This window comes from Ochotona princeps, chromosome 16, assembly GCF_030435755.1.
Source record: "Ochotona princeps isolate mOchPri1 chromosome 16, mOchPri1.hap1, whole genome shotgun sequence".
Taxonomy (NCBI): Eukaryota; Metazoa; Chordata; class Mammalia; order Lagomorpha; family Ochotonidae; genus Ochotona; species Ochotona princeps.
The window spans coordinates 15,469,191-15,487,698 of record NC_080847.1 but is presented as its reverse complement, the minus strand read 5'-3'; the positions used below and the strand labels follow the sequence as shown (position 1 = coordinate 15,487,698).

The window sequence follows — 18,508 nt, the reverse complement described above, 5'->3', positions numbered from 1 at the left end:
CCCCACACCCAGCACAGAGGGCGGGGCTGCCTGATACAACTGAGCTCCTGCACCTGCTTATTTGCAAAGAACTATCAAGAAAACCAGTCACATGGACATTCCTTTCTCAGCACACAATGATAGGAACAAGTAGCACAGGCTGGGATGGGGTGGGGCCAGGACCTGGCCAGCCCTGGGTGTTCCAGTAGAGCGGACAGCTAAGGCTCAACAGCAGAGGATACATTTCCTTTCAAGACCTTCTGATCAAACCTTGCAACCCACCATCCCCCACCCAGGGACCTCCCCTCCCTCACCAGCTGGTTACTTTATACTCAGTGATTTTTCTAGGGTTCACACATTATTAGCCTGTTGTTAGTACATTCAATTCTTCCAGAATTGACAGTTTTGTAAACTGTTTTTGTGTCCTATCTGAAAAAAAAATGTGCATGGACTAATCTGCTTTCTTTCCCGTACCATCAGAACATCAACATCACCAGTCATCTCAGAGCGTCACAAAGCCAAAATGACACCTGTCACAGGACTAATGTGATCATGGCGGGGACAGGTCCACCATCTGTCTCCTTCAACCCAGCAAAGAATTTTGTCAATTTCATGGATGAGCTATGACAGAATCATTAAGGATCCAGCTCAACTGGAACCCCATAGCACTCAGAGGGTGCTCTGGCATTCCTGGTCAGACAGGGGCGGCTGGTACTCACGGTCAGATTCCAGTTGATCTGGGGGATCCGCATGTGCAGGTTGAGACTGAACATGATCAGCAAGACGCCAGTCACCACGAACGCACTGCAGCTCACAAACTCAAAGAAGTAGAGGCCTTCGCACGGGGAGCACTCCATGATGGTCTCAATGCAGATAAAGGCGATGAGGGCCAGGAGCTGGGGAGGGAACCATAGACCCACGTGTGAGTAAACACGCATGCAGTGGCCTCCTGCAGCAGGCTTTGGGCTGGGGCAGGGCCCATTTCCAACCTTGGGAAAGGACAGGTATGAGAAGGGAGCAGCTAAGACCTCAGAGCAGGACACTGCACTGGGCAAGCTGCTGGCTCTCACAGGGAAAGGCGCAGCTCAGCAGGGCGGTTTTTGGCCCCTTTGCCTCCAGGTGGTGGATACTGCATGAACTCCAAACTTAACACAGAGTTGAGCAGAATCAATTCTGTGCCATCCATACCTACCTTGGGGGCTTCAGGCCACCAGGTTACCTTTGACCTTGATGGCTTCCCCAACTGCAAGTGCCAAGGACACAAAGCCCATGTAGTTCATCCACAGGCTCCCTAGAGAGTGCTAGCACTGAACTACATTATAAGGAGATAGGCTAGCAGCATGCACAAACCAAAAAAAAAAAAATCCAAATCCACCAATTTGCATTTTAGCAAATGTGCTCCAAAATTAGAAAATCAAATAGTTCTCCATGAAAACTGCCAAGCAATCTGCTGTTGATTTATTTTTGAGGGACTGACAGACAAGTGCTCCCGTCGGCGGGTTCTCTCTCCAGATGCCTGTGACAGCTGGAGCTGAGGAGCGGCAGGCAGTGCCTTCTCATTGTTGGTTGTGTTCTGTGTGCACCTCAGTGCACCTCCGGGCACCCTTGGGGCCATGGAGGGCAAGGTCGGCTCACTTCCATCTCTCTCTGCTCCTGGGACACCACACACACTAACCTGCACACAGTCAGCACGTGAGGGCTTTGCAGCTCCCAGAAAACCCACACCTGTGCTTCTTCTCACTCTTGGGGACAAGGTGTGAAGGGAGGGTGTCTCCACAGCCCTTGCTTGCTAATGGTCAGTGCATTTGTCTCATTGTTTTCCACTCTGTTGAAGAGATGGATCTTAACAGGTCTGCATTTCATTCAGAAAGAAGTTCAACAGCTGTGAGGTAAACACGGTGCCTGTGGGGAACAGTGGCGCGGTATAGCGTGCTTAGAGAATGGTGAAGAGACTGTCAGTCCTCTGCCCGTGAAGCAGGTCTACTTGCACCTGCTCATCGGCGTGCTGGCACCGTTTCAGTGCACAGATTTCAGAGCATTGTGGTGCACACAGTTCTATTTGTCCATTAAAAAAATAACAGATGATTGGGCCCGGCGGCGTGGTCTAGCGGCTAAAGTCCTCGCCTTGAAAGCCCCGGGATCCCATATGGGCGCCGGTTCTAATCCCGGCAGCTCCACTTCCCATCCAGCTCCCTGCTTGTGGCCTGGGAAAGCAGGAGAGGACGGCCCAAAGCTTTGGGACCCTGCACCCGCGTGGGAGACCTGGAAGAGGTTCCTGGTCCCGGCATCGGTTTGGCGCGTACCGGCCCGTTGCGGCTCACTTGGGGAGTGAAACATCGGATGGAAGATCTTCCTCTCTGTCTCTCCTCCTCTCTGTATATCCGGCTTTTCAGTAATAATAAAATCTTTAAAAAAAAAAAAATAACAGATGAGGGCCCGGTATGATGATTTCATTGGCTAATCCTGCACCCTGAAAGCACGAGGATCCCATATAGGCTCCATGTTGTGTCCCAACTACTCCATTTCCCTTCCATCTCCCTGTTTTATGGCTTAAGGAAGACAGGAGGATGGCCCAAAGCCTTGTGAGCCGATACCCACATGGGAGACCCCAAAGAGCCTCCTGGCTCCTGGTTTTGGATCAGTTCAGTTCCAGCCATTGTGCCATTTGCATAGTAAACCAGAGGACAAAAGATCTTTCTGTGTCTTGGAAAATCTGCCTTTCTAATAAAAACAATAAATCTTTTTTTTTAAATCTGGAATGCTTCATGAATTTGCATGCCATCCTTGTGCAGGGGTCATGCTAATCTCTGTGTTGCTCCAATTTTAGTATATGTGCCGCCTTAGCAAGTACAAAACAATAAATCTTTTTTAAACAAATAACAGATACAAGTCTTTCAGCACACACTCTGTGTCCCTCCCAGTGGCTCTCCTGACCATCTTACATGGACCTGGGGACTTTCTAACTGCCTGTGTGAATTTCTTTTTTAAAAAAAAAAGATTATTTATTTTCATTACAAAGTCAGATATACAGAGAGGAGAAGAGACAGAGAGGAAGATCTTCCGTCCGATGATTCACTCCCCAAGTGAGCCACAACGGCCAGTGCTGTGCCAATCCGATGCCGGGAACCAGGAACCTCTTCCAGGTCTCCCACACGGGTGCAGGGTCCCAAAGCATTGGGCCATCCTCGGCTGCTTTCCCAGGCCACAAGCAGGGAGCTGGATGGGAAGTGGAGCTGCTGGGATTAGAACCGGCGCCCATATAGGATCCCAGCGCGTTCAAGGCGAGGACTTTAGCCGCCAGGCCCAGGCTGTGTGAATTTCAAACCTAACTTGCAATCAATTCATATAAGGAGACAGTTCACATAAGAAAAACCCCCCCAACTTATCTTTTTTTTTTTCTTCACTCCTAACACAACAGCAACAATGGCATACTGAGTGACAAATGTCCCTGGTATGCCAGTCTCAACCATATTACTGCACAAAGGTAACTCCAACAAGATAAACAATGGCTTCTGGACTATGCAGATCCTACGAGGCTGTTCCTGACAGCAACGGTGAACACAAGACCAAAATCCCACTGCTCCCTGATGCATAGTCTCAGGAAGGAGATATTTTTAAGAATTAAGTAAGTAAGTAAGTAAATAAATAAATTTTAAAAAGGGGGGGGGTGAGACAGTGATTTAGAACAAAAGGAAAATGTGGGTGTAGGAAAGCGGGACAAAGGCTGGGGAGAAAGCAGGGGGTTTAGGGGGCTTGGGACCCAGTGGCTAGGGAGACCCACCTAGGAAGGTGCTACCACATAGAAGTGGTACAGCAGCCTTCAGCTGTCACCAAGAGCCACTGGAGCAGCTAGGAGTGGCACCAGCAGATTCAGGTCTTTAGGGCCACCAGCTGCTGTACGGAGGCCAGACAAGAGTGAGAACTGGGGCAGAAGCTCGCAGGAAGGTTAGGAGGCCTTTGTAACACCATGGTGAGGGCTGATGGAGGCATGGCTTGGCACAGATGGTAAGCACTTGCTGACTTCCGAACACTGATGGGTAACCAGACCGAAGGGAAGAGGGGGCAGGCTCCACCTGAAGGTTTGGGCGAGGCAGGTAATAGAGCTACGTTGCGGAAACCTGGCAGGAACCAGTCTGGGGCTGGGGAACGTCAGACACTCAGCTGGACAGTTGAAGGACAAAATGTGCTGTGGTGGCCATTGCAGCCCAGATGGAGGGAGACCTAATGGGATGTGAAACAGGATGAGATGACACCCTGGCCATCAGGGAGCCCCACAGCAAGGAGGGTGGCTGAAGGTCAGGCGAGGGGCCTTCCTACGAGCCCACCATGGGAAGCAGCAGACAACCTATGTTTCAATTCCTGGCTGCTGGATACAAGATGGCCCCAAAGACCACACCCCCTGGTCTGCTCCTCCTTGTGACATATGTGGAACAAGGCAACCTGCTGTCATGTACAAGCAATGTCACAGATGTGTGGCTGCCTGGACTAGAACAGAAAAGTCCCTGTGGTCTGAGCCTTGCTCTCGTCTCTTAGCTGACTGCCTGGGGAAACCAGCCTCCCACTTCACAGTGAGCGAACCCTTGGAAACGGGCTTCAGTCCCACCTGTTCCTGCGGCCTTCCAAGGGAAACAGAGCCAAGCCACTTGACAGCTCCTGACCCACAGCAACCAAAAGATCGTGTTTTAAGCCACTGAGCTTGTGGAGAGCCACTCAATAACAGATAAAATATGGGGGGTTGGGGAAGACCCTTGTTATTGTTACAAGATCATTAATGAAATTAAAAAGAAGCATCTGTTACTGATGATTGCAAATCAAGCACCACAGAGGCACCTCTTATTCTCCATCATCTAGTCCTCCAACCCAAGCCAGAGGCAGACATTAGCCCCACGTTACAGGAAGGGCAATGGGGGCCCTGATACGACCAGCATTTAACATCCACACAGCACCCTCAGTCTCTCCAGCTCTTACTGGCCTAGGATCCCACGTGCCCACCAGTTCTTCACCCACAAAGCAACATCTTTCTCTGTACTCCTCAACTGATTGTGTTCCAAACACAATGAGAATACAATAAAAGGGTTCTATGAAAGATGAAGTGGTGCACACAGGATCAGGAAATAAAAAACACAGTGTAGGCACCTGGCATGGAGATGAAGTCATGACTGGGAGGCCCACGTTACAGTGACTCAGTCCCAGTTCTGGCTCTGTTTTCGATTCCAGCTCCCTGCTATTGCTGCTGGGAGGCAGCAGATGGTTGGCTCAAACGCTTGGGTGCCTGCCACCCGCATGGCAGACCTGGACTGAGTTCCCAGCTCCCAGCTTCAGCCTGGCCCAGCCATGATCGCATCAGGCGCTGCAGAGTGAACCAGCAGATGGGCGCTCTTTCACTCTACCTCTCAAAATAACAAAGCTTTTAAAAGAACAAAAACATGTTAGAACCTATACATAGTGTTTAACCTAGAAAACATTATTATAGTTTAGTTTCTAGCCTACTGCTTTTAATATCGAAGATCCCCATCATTTCTACATAAATAGAAATATCCATATTTTAATGACTACATAGTAAAGATATACATACAATACACACAGACAAATCTGTATACCTCCCATATGCCAATCAATCCCTATTGATGGGTGCTCAGATATTTTCTAGGTTACTATAGCAATATACCCCCCACTAACACTGGGCAGAGCAAAATGTCCAGCACAGAATAATCTAATAACCACTATTAATGTACAACCTACTTATTAACCAACAAAAAGAAAACAGTGACTCAAATTTACACCAATAGCCAACAACTTCAAGGCAACAAAAGGTCAGAAGCAATTCAACTGACAACAACTCGGATTGAACCAATCTCATGAGTGCAACCTGCACAGAGGTCCAAGGAAAAAGCTGCTGCATTTGCTAAGCTGGTGATCGGGATGCCCTTGGTGGGCCCTATCCTTGTACTGCCAACCAGCTGACTCAGAGTAAATGTTTGCACAGTGCATAAGCAAATCAACACTGAGAGGCTGTCAGATCTCCACAACTGGGATTCAGACGAAAAGGACTGGGAAAGGGTGGGGCTGAAATATGAACAGCACCATCACTGACACATTCTGCTCTCCTGGTCCCAGGCACACGGTGGGGCTGGCAACTCGGCAGGGAGCTTTTCCAGAGGCAAATTTTTCCTCAACGTGAAGCCAACACTTCAGAGCCCTCACTGGCCCCAGTTCCTTGTCGGACCCTGGAGGGGAACCCCAGCAAGGTGACAACACGGTCACGTGTCTGCATAGCCTGCCACAGCTCCTTCTGCCCAGCCCTGACGAAGTAACAGCAGGTGTTTTTGGGGCTTGGCTGACTGGAAGCTGAGGCAGGGGCAGCAGGGGCAGCAGGGGCAGCTGTCACTTCCACACATGCTGTGTTCCCACAATCTGCCAGGGGGATGGTAGGGCTTCCAGAGATGCTCTGGCACCCACTGTACTGTCGGGCCCCCAAACTCACAAGACTAATATGTCCTTCAGTGCCCAACACCTGGAAGCAACAGGGGGGAACAGAGGCAACCTGGATGTGAAACAGGCAGCAGCCAGGAGCTTACCTGAGAGATTCTTCACCAGGCGTAAGCCTGCAAGTGGGAAAGCCTACCATTACGAGAGGCTGAGGGCCAGTTGCGCCTCACCGGGAACCCACTCCCTAATATAGCAGATGTCTCCACGAGTGCTGCACACGTTCCCTGTCTCCTTAGTGCGGATTGAAGGAGATGGCATTTAAGAAAATCCCAGGGTTTTCCGGGCACAGGGCAGCAGCAGCAGTCCGCGTGGGAGGCTGTGGTTCTGGGCGTCCCCACATATCGGATTACACATCTGACAAAGCTTGACATCCTCGAACAGGGCCTCTGAGATGCCTCCAACTCACTGAGACAGACTGAAGAAACAGAATTCCACCGACTAACTCCTACATGAATTCATCAATACTTCGTGAGCCTTCAGGAACATATTGGTTACATAATGATACTGCAACTTAAAATCCAAATTATGCTTACATACTCCTAGAATTCGGACAGGCTTTAATATATTTTTTCAGAACTATTTACCATACTGAAGTTTAAATACAATGAGAAGCCTCTGTTTCAGTGGAGGTCAAAATACAAACAGAAAGAAAATGCTTTCTAACTTTGTCACTTAGCAAACTTCTCATTCTAAATACATATCCACTATCCTCTCAGGATTTTGTATTTTTAATTGTGAATCTTTTTCCTTAAAATAAGTGTCCAAAATCATCGAGTCTTGAGCTTTCAAAACCTCCATCTGCTCTGGCTTTGTGCACTCCAGTGTGACTGGGTGAGATACCTGTGGCTTCCAACAGCAGCCTTTAGGAACCATCAACATTGTCACCGAGCTTCCCCCACCCTTCCAGCTACAACCACCAGCCACATTCCTGGTCTAGCAGACAGGGGAACAAATGACCAACAATGCACAAACAAGGTGCCCAACTTCACACCCAATAACAGCAATGATAACTGGGATACCATGTCCATCTACCAGATTCAGAAAATTATGAAGTGATAGCTTATTTTTTAAAATGATTGATTTCTTATGTCTTTGAAAAGCAGAACTACAGAGAAAGAGAGATACCATCTGCTAGTTAACTCCCCAAATGGCCACAAGGCTAGAGTTGAGCCATTCTGAAGACAAGAACCTCATCCTGGGTCTCCCTTGTGGCTAGCAGAGGCTTAAGGATCTGCACCACCTTGTTCTACTTTCCCAGGAACACTAGCAGGGAAGTGAATTGACAGTACAGCAGCCAGGACATGAACTGACACCCACATAGGATGTCAGCCCTGCAGGTGCTGACCCGAAAGTGGTATCTTGTACTAGTGATAGGAAGGGCAAAAGGCATCTCCCAGGCTGCTGTGGCAGCATCGAGAAGGCCTTGCGGAGCAGGTCACACCATCATCTGTGATACCAGCATCCCACCCCACAGGGCTGGTTCAAGTCCTGGCAGCCTCACCTCTAAACCAGCAGCAGATGGCCCAGCTAGAAGCAACATGGGTTGCCACCCTGCATTTCAGGTAAAAAAAAAAAAAAAAAAAGACACTGGGAGTGGGCAGTTCTCGCCTTGTATGTGTCGGGATCCCATATAGGCACAGGTTCTAATCCCAGCAGCCCTGCTTCCCAGCCAGCTCCCTGCTTGTGGCCTGGGAAAGCAGTAGAGCATGGCCCAAAGCCTTGAGACCCTGCACCCACATGGGAGACCTGGAAGAGGCTCCTGGCTCCTGGCTTCAGATCAGTGCAGCTCTGGCAGTTGTGAGCACTTGGGTGGGGGGGAATCATCGGATGGAAGATCTTCCTCTCTTTCTCTTCTCTTCTCTGTATATCTGACTTTCCAATAAAAATAAATCTTTTTTAAAAAGAATTAAAACAAAAAAAACACTGGGAGCTCACATACTTGCAGATACTCCAGAGAGCCTGGGAAATTGCTCCGCTGCCGTAACTGCAGGAGCTGTGCTTACTGGGCACACACTGTGCACCCGAGTCAAACATGCCCCCCAGGAGAGCCCTGGGCAGACAAGCTACAGTGCATCTGTATACGGCAAGAAACAAAGTGGAAAACAAATGAGTTTATACCCTGTGGCCTGGGAAGCGATCCAAGGGATACTCAAAGAATACAGTGCAGAAAGTAGGGAATAAGGTAACTCAAAACAGGGGTCAGTATACTGATGTCTGCAGGCACCGTCAAAGGCCCTGAAGGACTCACAGCAAGCAGCGACAGCACAATCCCCCATGAATTAGGATCGGGTGGGGAAGGACCAGTACCATGGCATACTACACTAAGCCCCCACCTGCAGTGCCAGCATCCCAGATGAACCCTGGTTTGTACCCCGGCTTCCCCATTTCTGATCCAGCTCACTGTTTACGGCCTAGGAAAGCAGTAGGGGATGACTCAAGTCTTTGGGACCCTGTACCCACATGGGAGACCCCAAGCAAACCCCTGGCTCCTGGCTTCAGACTGGCCCAGCTCTGGTCATTACTAAGGCCATTTTGGGAAGTGAAGCAGTAAACGGAAGATCTCTCTGTAACTCTGACTTTCAAATAAAAATAAATAAATCTTTAAAAAAAAATTCGGTTGGAACAAAGGAAATTACAGGGAAATTCCCCTTTTGGGGGGGGAGGATTTTTTTTATTATTATTATTGGAAAAGGCATATATAGAGAGAGGAGAGACAGAGAGAGAGAGAGATTCCCTTTGATGGTTCACTCCCCAAGTGACCTCAATGGCCAGAGCCAATCAATCCAAAACCAGGAGCCAGCAGCTTTTTCTGGGTCTCCCACATGGGTGCAGGGCCCCAAGGCTTTGGGCTATCCTCTACTACTTTCCCCAGTCACAAGCAAGGAACTGGATGGAAAGTGGAGCAGCCAGGATTTAGCCACTAGGCTTTTGCACTGGGCCCTTTGGGAGGTACATTAAACAGTACTAAAACCTGAATATGTAAGAAATGCATATTCATTCAGGTGTGCAAACTTACATGCAAAGATCACACATGTGTGTTTATGTATATATATTATATATATACTGGAATCATAGCTATGTGCATATGTAAACAGCACATGTTTATGAGTTTAGGAAGAATCTAGTGAAACAGAAACCATGAGTCCATTTACACAATAGACATATGTATAGGTGGCTTTGTTTTTTCTTAAAGATGATCCTTTATTTTCCAAAATTTCTATGATTAAGTCTATGTTTTTAATCAGAAAAAAAAATAATGCTCTAAGCAAGAACATTCTGGAAACATCCCAGCTATGAGGAGTTAAAGATCAGTGACCTCCATGAATCTACTGTTGTTTTAAAGCCACTCAAATATTTCAAAATGAAATCAAGAACTTTCATGGAAAACAAAAGGCACTCTGCCCGCCTCGGTTGGTCCCACATCTTTCTCAAGAGAGTCGGCATCTCGGCACACACCCCTGCTTCCTGAGTGTCACTGTGCTCCGGGCAAAGCACGGCCTGGACGGGCCACCTCACTCTCACGGTGACGCAGGGCCCAGGGGCGCAGGGAAGAAGTGCTCCACTGGCTTCCAGGATGTCCATGAAGATGACATGCAATTCTTTAAAACAACAACAACAGCAGCAAAACTTGAAAAAGCAAGAGAGAGGGCAGGAGAGATGTAGAAGAGAGCTCCTCCAGCCCCTGGTGCATTTCCTAAACGGCCCAGTGCTGGGCTGCAGCTAAGGCCTCCATCTGGGTCCCCCTGGGGGCAGCCAGGACCCTGGCACTTCTGCTGCTTTCCCAGGTGTGGGACCAGCACTGAAACCACCATGCCAATATGGGATGCCAGTGAAGCTGTGCTTTCACCTGCTGTGCCATTAAGTAGGCCCTGATTAGACAAAAGTTTGATTCTCCTTGATCACCAATTTATCAAAGGATCTAATGAAGCTCAATTTGAGACATACACACATCCACAAAGCACAGCATTTTAGCATTTATTTCTAATCCTGAATGGCCTGAGGAGCCTCCATGACTACTCACCCAAAGGTGTCCACAGCAAGGCACACTTGGAGGGCCCTCTGACGTCAGCAGCATCCTGAAGCGCACGCTGGCACCAGGACCCACCCTTGAAAAGGTGTCCAACAGCATCACAAATGTGAACAGATAACTTAACCAAAGCCAAGCTTAGGAGATGAATTCCAAGTTTCCTAAGGATAAGGACTTTCCCAAACGGTTCACGGGCAGCACAAGCAATCAGAGAAACTGGCTTCCCACCATTCTCTTTAGCTTTCATCCTGTCAGTCATCCAAGATGTCAAAACTTCACTTTTCCCCTCAGGCTCTTACTGTCTAAAGACACGCACTAGGGCATCGCCTGGCAACACACGACCACAGCTGCTGCAGACCAACCGCACACCAATGGAGGGAGGGGAGGGAGGGGCTCCCAGCAGGAGGCTCAGCAAGAAAACAGCTGTGCTTTCCCCTGGAAAAATGGAACCTCCAGCACCTGCTCTGATTCTTTTTTAATTTATTTTTATTAGAAAGCTAGATCTACAGAGAAAAGGAGAGACAGAAAGATCTTCCATCCGCCGGTTCACTCCCCAAGTGGTTGCAACAGCTGGAGCCAAGCTGATCAGAAGCCAGGAGCTTCTTCCAGGTCGCCCACATGAGTGCAGGCTCTCAAGGCTTTGGGCCGGCCTTGATGCTTTTCCAGGCCACAAGCAGGGAAAGTGGAAGTGGAACAGCCAACAGACGAACTGGCACCCATATGGGATCCTGGCACATGCAAGGCAAGGACTTCAGCCACTAGACTACTGCTCTGAGTCTGCCCACTGATTCTTAGCTGGAGCTGTTGGCTTAGAACAGTGCCAGGGTTACTGGAAAAGGGCAGCATTTTTATTCACAGCAATGCTGACCCGTTGCTTTGAATGCACTTTGGGCTCAGTTGGTCCAGCCTATGGAGCCTGTAAAAGGTGGAGTCTGTCATTTGTCATTGGGACCAGAGCAGATGTGAGTGCTCATCTCCAAATACTCCTGGCTCTATCCTATATGATTTGATTGCCAGGGTGAGATACAAACACTCTGCCCCCTTACCTCTGCCACAGTGCCCAGCAAGGCTGCACGGGGAGCTGTCCCTGCAAGGGCAGACACAGACCCTGGCTGTAATCACAAGCCTGCCGGGCTCATCCTGATGCACCGTTGCTGCCTTCAGCTGCTTGGGAACAACAACAACAAAAAAAAACATTATCTCTGGATCTGGGACTTGGGTTCACTGTAATGTCTCAAGGAATGTCAGTCCCCAAGGTGAGGGCTGCCAAGATATGTGTGGCCGTTTGCTTCTAAATGTTTAAAGTTGACTTTTCAGGTCCGGCTCGAGCCCACGGGAGACCAGAATTGAGTTCTGAGCTTTTAGCTTTGGCCTGGCGTGGCCCTGGCTGCTGTAGCCATTTGGGTACTAAGCAGATTGACAATCTCTCTCTGCCTTTCAACTAAGAAGACACAGAGACAGACAGAGAAGTAGACAGACGATACAGATAAAATACAACTTCTTCTAGAAGACCTCATGATGAACAGAACAGGAAACTGGGGAGTGTGGCAGAGGGCCAGGCAGTGAGCAGCTCCTCTTTGGAAACCAGCTTTGCTCTCAGCGACTTCCAGCCCTTGCTAATACAGGCTCCTACAGAAGACACGAAGCCATTGCCCACTCTTTCCGGGTCCTAAGACAAGGGCTTTTAAGCTATTCTTCACTCCATCCATGTTGGCTAACTGACAGATTCCCCCACCACCCCGGGCCGGGATCCATAGTACAAGGTCTACAGAGGTGCACTGCCAGCCCTTCAGGAGAATGATGGCTGCATTTTGGGAGCATTTGCAGGCAAGGATGCCACCAACCCTGGGCAGGTGTGAACTATTCACTACTGCTGATCCTTGTCCCCCCTCAAGGAGCAGGTGGCACCTCTATGTGGCCCACAAGGTTATTCCAGGATCCCAAGGTTAGTTCCTCCACATATAATAAATGGTGGTTTAACCTACTGTACCACAATGCTGACCTCTGGAACTTCCATATCCTTTCTAAGAAAAATAACGCATGAATGCTAGAGACCAGCCCCATGAGGAAGGTGGTTTTAAAACTATTCCCCTTGAGACAACAGAACCACCAGAACTTTTTTTTTCTTTCTCTTTGGTTCCAAAGCAAAGGGGCTATTTGCAGAGGTCAATTACTAAACTTGTGGCCATCATCTTTGCCTGTCACCCGTTGGTTTCATTGATTTCCTGCAGCTAAATAAATAGTGCCTGAGCTGTGGAGCTGATAGTTATAAAAATTTTGAAAGAATGTTACCTGTTCTGACAGGAGGACGCCACAGTCAGGAACACTTGGCAAAAGGAGCCAAATGGACAAGGCAGGCAAGTTATACTCTTGTAAACAGAAGGGAGAGGCTGCCAAGGGCACAGGGCAAGGGTGTATCAGGATAGGCAGTCCCAGCCAGGCTGTGCTGGCCTCAGACACCTGTGGGTCCCAAGCTACTGACGCCTGGGAAACTGGCAGTTAGATGTAGGCAGGGTTTGGCCAGCATGGGAAAGGCCTACTCAACAGGTGCTTCTGCCAGCACCTGCTAACTGGTTCTCCTGGGTCAACAGTGTTGCTGTTCTGGAAACCTTGAGGAAGCCAAGAAAGAAACCCTGAGAAATGCATTCAGTTTCAATCTTCTGGCAAGTCTTTCCCCTGCAACATGAATTTCTGTGTGGATCACTGGGCCCCAGAGCTAGAAGAACACAAACAGGGCAGCTTTGGGATGCCCAGCTACTTAAAGCACAAGGAATGGTGTTATCTGCTGACAGCAGAGAAAGTGAGGACATATAGAGACCCCATCCATTGGTTCACTCCCCAAACGTCCTGAAGATGGGGAGTGCACTGGGGTGGGGAAATGGCAGGAGCCAGCAGGCAAGCAGGAGGCAGGAACCCATCCACCTGAGCCATCACTGCTGCCAATCAGGACCCACGTTAGGAAGCAGGAGTCAGAAGCTGGAGCCAGGGAGCCAACCCAGGTCCCTCCATCTTGGGATGTGGCATCCCAATTGCTGGGCCAAACGCCAGCCCCCACTCTGGCTTGTTTTTAAAAGAAACCCTTACGTGGTTGGATAATATAATTGCACATGACTTCAGAAAACCACAGGACGGTCAGCATCTTTCCTGCCAAAGGAATGCCCACAGAACCCCGGTGCCAACACCACCCTGCCCAGAAGGCCGCATTTCTCAGCCCATTTGATGAGTAATAGGGCAGGAACAATGCATGTGCAGCCCAGGACATAGGCCACGCACAGCCTCCAAACTTCCAGCCACCAATGGCCTCAGGATCTCACCCTAACATCTGTGACAACCCACTGCTTCAGCTGAACGCCGCAGGCAAGGGCCCTACTTTTCTCACTGATGTGGAAACCCAGCAGGCCATTAGCAGCTTTTAGTTAACTGATTCGGGCCAAAACAGACATCATTCTTGTATCATCCAGAATTTTTTTTCTCCTCTTCTTTTCTTTGTTTCTTGAGAGGCAGAGTTTACAGAAAGAGGAGGAGAAATAAAGGAGAAATATTCCATCTGCTGGTTCACTCCCCAAATGGCTGCAATGGGGACAATCTGAAGCCTGGAGCCAGGAGCTTCTTACAGGCTTCCAATATGAATATAAGGGCCCCAGAACTTGGGCCATCCTCTACTGCTTTCCCAGGCCTTAAGTAAGGAACTGGATCGGAAGTGGAACAGCTGGGACATGAACTGGCACCCATAATGGGATGCTAGCAAGTGGAGGCTTAGCATACTATGCCACAGCACCAGCTCCAGGAACACAGCTTTTAATCCCCATCTCGGTGATAAGGAAAAACAACACCATGATGCCCAGTCACCCAGTCACAATCATGAGTCTCATTACCAGCAGAAGTAGATGTCAAAGCCAGCCCCAGGCTCCTGCAACCGTCTTCCTCCTAGCCACATATTGCCTCCTTTCCACCTGCCTCCCCTCCAACAGCAGATGCTCCCAGTGTTCTGGCCTCTGCCGCACTCTCATCAGACTCGTGCATTTCCCCCAGCAGATCCCTGGCCCCATCCTGGAGATGGACGTCTAGCTGGAACCTCAAAGTCCCAGAGCTGGCTGCCTCACTGCTCCATCCAAGTCCCCATAGTATGAGCACCAAAGTCCTTTCCAATTCAGCTGACGGCTGAGTACAGCTCGGCCATGTAGGTGCATTGTAATCCCGCCGCATTCACCTTTCCTCTCTGGACCACAACTTTTAAATCACAAGATTGATTTCTCTTTTCACTTATGCATCCGTAGGGTAGATAAAGGGATAACCATGTTGTAATGAGTCCATTATTATATGATGAGTGTTAAACAAATGGTTACCACAATCCTTACCACAGGAAAAGTCCAAGGGACTCCCTTGGGTCACAGTCCCTGCCTTTCGAAGCTAGGGTCTGACGGGGGAAGTTGCTCACATGGCGACTGTCAGCTGCCTTCCTTGTGAAGGTACAGGGCTGCGCCCGCACGGGAGCACCAAGCGCTCTGCGCTTTCCCATCCACCCATCGTGGACACTTGAGTTACTTCCCCATTAGCTATGTGACTAGAATGAGATTAAAATGAGATTAAGAGGCTCGATTTTGGGCATTCAGGGATCAAAAACTTAAGTCCAAGAAAAGAAAAAAGGATAAAATCTAAGTAATTACATTAACTTACTTCTGTTCCTTAAAAAAATTTAGCCAGGTCCGTTTTCAAAATGCCAGAAATAATAACTCAGTAACAACAAGCACGTGCCAATGAGGTACCTAATTATTTCCTATTGAAAGGAACAAGGGTTTCCTGTTGAAATGGCTTCTCTGGGTCCAGGGTGTAAATACATGTAACAGCACTCAGGGACCATCACTAAGGTGCAGCAGGTTAAGCTGCCATCTGTGTTACCAGCATCCCATACGGGCTCCAGTTTGAGTCCCAGCCACTTCACTTGCAGATTCAGCTCCCTGCAAATGCACCTGGGAAGGCAGTGGAAGATGGTAAAAATGTTTGGGCACCTGCACCTGCATAGGAGTTCCACATGGTTCCAGACTCCTGCTTCAGCCTGGCCCAGCCCCAGGTGCTGCTGCTGTTTAGGCAGGGAACCAGCAGATCACTCTCCTTATCCCTTGCCCTTTCAAACAAACAAATAAAACTTCAAACAAATCTTGTCTTTTTGCTTTTTTTTTTTTTTTTTGGCTTGTGGGACACAGCCAGGGACCTTCCTCACCCTTCTGCTACATGCAGACACATCAGGAAAACCCTCATCAGATATTGGCACCTTGATGAGGTCAGATCTGAGAGAGGTCTTGTGTCCACTGGTTCACCACTCAAATGACCACAACAGCATGGGTTGTACTGGCCCAAAGCTGGGAACCACAAGCTTCTTCAAAGTCTCCCATGTAGGTGAAGCACTTAGACAGTTCTTCACTGCTTTCCCAGGCCATTAGCATGGAGCAAGCTAGGACTAGAACCAGTGCCCGTATGGGTTACTGACAGAGCAGGCAGTCTGTAGCTCCAGACTCCAGCTTCCTGCTCATGCTCATGCAGATCCTGGAAGGCGGCAGCGATGGCTCAGGGATTTGGGTTCCTGCCATGCACGTTAGAACCATGGAATGTGTTCCAAGCCTCCAGCTTTGGCCTTCGCCCAACTCTGCTGTCATGGCCGTTGGAGAATGAATCAGTGGATGAGAGCACTCTCTTTGTCTCTCTACCTCTCAAATAAATATTTTAAATTCCTAGAAAGCTACAGTAATCAAGGTAGTGTGATATTAACAAAAGAATGGACACACAGACTAATCAGGATGGCCTGAAAGACAATGTGGGAACTGCCCACCAACAGGCAAGCATAGGAACATCATACTACATTATTTTTACTTTGCATTAAAAAAAAAAAATCGGGCTCGGCACCGTGGCCTAGTGGCTAAGGTCCTTGCCTTGATCACATATGGCCGCTGGTTCTAATCCCGGCAGCTCCACTTCCTCTCTATCTCTCCTCCTCTCAGTATGTCTGACTTTGTAATAAAAATAAAATAAATCTTTAAAAAAAAAAGAAATCACTTGGCCAAAGTCCTTTCCTTGCATGCGCGCCAGAATCCCATGTGGGTGCCAGTTTATGTCCCGGAAGCCCTGCTTCCCATTCAGCCCTCTGCAAACAGCCTAGGAAAAACAGAAGATGGCCCAGGTGTTTGGGGTCATCATGGGGAGACCGGGAAGAAGCTCCTGACTGCTCCTGCCATGTGGGAAGTAAACCCCCAATGTGGGATCTTTCTGTCTGTCTCTCTCTGTATAAGTCTAACCTTAAAAAATAATAAATTCTGGGCCCAGCGGTGTGGCCTAGTGGCTAAAGTCCTCACCTTGAACACGCCCCAGGAATCCATATGGGTGCCGGTTCTAATCCCGGTGGCCCTGCTTCCCATCCAGCTCCCTGCTTGTGGCCTGGGAAGGCAGTAGAGGACGGCCCAAAGATTTGGGATCCTGCACCCACATAGGAGACCTGGAAGAGGTCCCTGGCTTCGGATCGGCGCAGCACCAGTCATTGTGGTCACTTGGCGAGTGAATCATCGGATGGAAGATCTTCCTCTCTGTCTCTCCTCCTCTCTGTATATCTAACTTTGTAATAAAAATAAATAAATCTTTAATAATAATAATAATAATAAACTCTAAAGAATAAAACAACCTCTTGGGAGAAAACATGAGAGAAAAATCTTTACAATCTGAGATTCTTAGATAGGATATCAAAAGCATGATCCATGAGAAAAAAAAACTGACAAATTTCATAAACCTTAAGAACTTGCTCTACAAGACAATGAAAAGTCACAGGTTGATCTAAAATATGTGCAAGTCATATATTTATAAAGATCTAGTACCCAGAGTATATAAGGAATCTGCAAAATCCTATTGTAAGTAAACAAACTGTCCAATAAAGAAATGACTCGAAATGATATTTTGTTAAGGGGATACACTTATAGCCAATCAGATAGGCACAAGACACCTGACATCATTACCCATTTAGGGGAATGCAGGTGAAAACTACCTCAAGATGCCACAGCAGATGACAGCAAGGGCCAGCCAGGCAGCACCGCAACCGGAACTGCCATGCTAGAACGCTGCTGTCATTTTGAGAAATAGCAACCCACTCTAGAATACAGCTCAGTTCAATGTCCCCCGACCCTCTGACCCAGTAATGCCATTCCTATGTACTAACACAAGTGAAATAAAAACCTGTAGCCACAAAAAAAAAAAAAAAAAAAAAAACACCACAAATGCTAAGAGCAGCTCCATGCATAACAGCCAAAAAAGGGGAAACAACCCAAATGCATTTCAACAGGCTGAATGAATAAAGAAACAATGTTGTACATCTACAGCGGAAGACTACTCAGCAGTAAGCAGGAATGAGCTCTTGATAAAACATTTACATGGGGGAGAGCTGGTGTCAAAGGAGCATGCTCTCGGACCAAACTATAGGGATGGCAATCACTGCTGAGGACTGGTGCGGGAAGCTCTGCAGATTGGTGAAACCGCTCCGGGCTGAACTGGGGCGGTGCCCCATCATGTCCTCATGTACAGTGACCTGTCCACTCAGTGAGTGTCACAAAACACGGGAAGACTACCAACATTCTTGGCAGGTGCCCAGCCCTCTGGAACTAAACTGCCAATTTCGTAGACATTCAGAAAATAATGTACGCTCCCCTACTTCGTTTTTTTTTCTTTTGATTATTTAACTCTACACTATGATATGATAAAGTCTAAACCAGCTTTAGTTACTTGTTCCAGAGTCAAAGTATACAAGAAAGCCTTCAATTTTGCCACTCAATCATGAAACAAAACAAAAATTAATGGAAATAAAGATTAATTTTTAAAAGTAGAGACAGTATGTGTGTGTTTTCATTCATTGGTTCACTCCCAAAATGCTCACAGGGATCAAGGTGCTGAGTCAGTGTCAAGGCTCAAGAAACTCAAGCTGAGTCTCCCTTGTGGGTAGCAGGAACCAAGGTCCTTGACCATCACCGCTGCCTCCAA

General features: G+C 48.3%; 1 protein-coding gene and 1 non-coding gene across 2 annotated transcripts in view; both read right to left on the bottom strand.

Moving 5' to 3' along the window:
- The window catches only part of CMTM4 (CKLF like MARVEL transmembrane domain containing 4), a 42,352-nt gene that overhangs the window by 7,617 nt on the left and 16,227 nt on the right, over positions 1 to 18,508 (bottom strand). Inside the window, exon 2 of the mRNA XM_004583910.2 lies at positions 699 to 875. Coding sequence (XP_004583967.1) covers positions 699 to 875 — 177 coding nt within the window. The remainder of the gene's footprint in view (positions 1 to 698; positions 876 to 18,508) is intronic.
- LOC118757745 (U6 spliceosomal RNA) lies at positions 2,727 to 2,830 on the bottom strand. Its single transcript, XR_004995352.2, has one exon. It is a non-coding gene; the product is annotated as a U6 spliceosomal RNA (small nuclear RNA).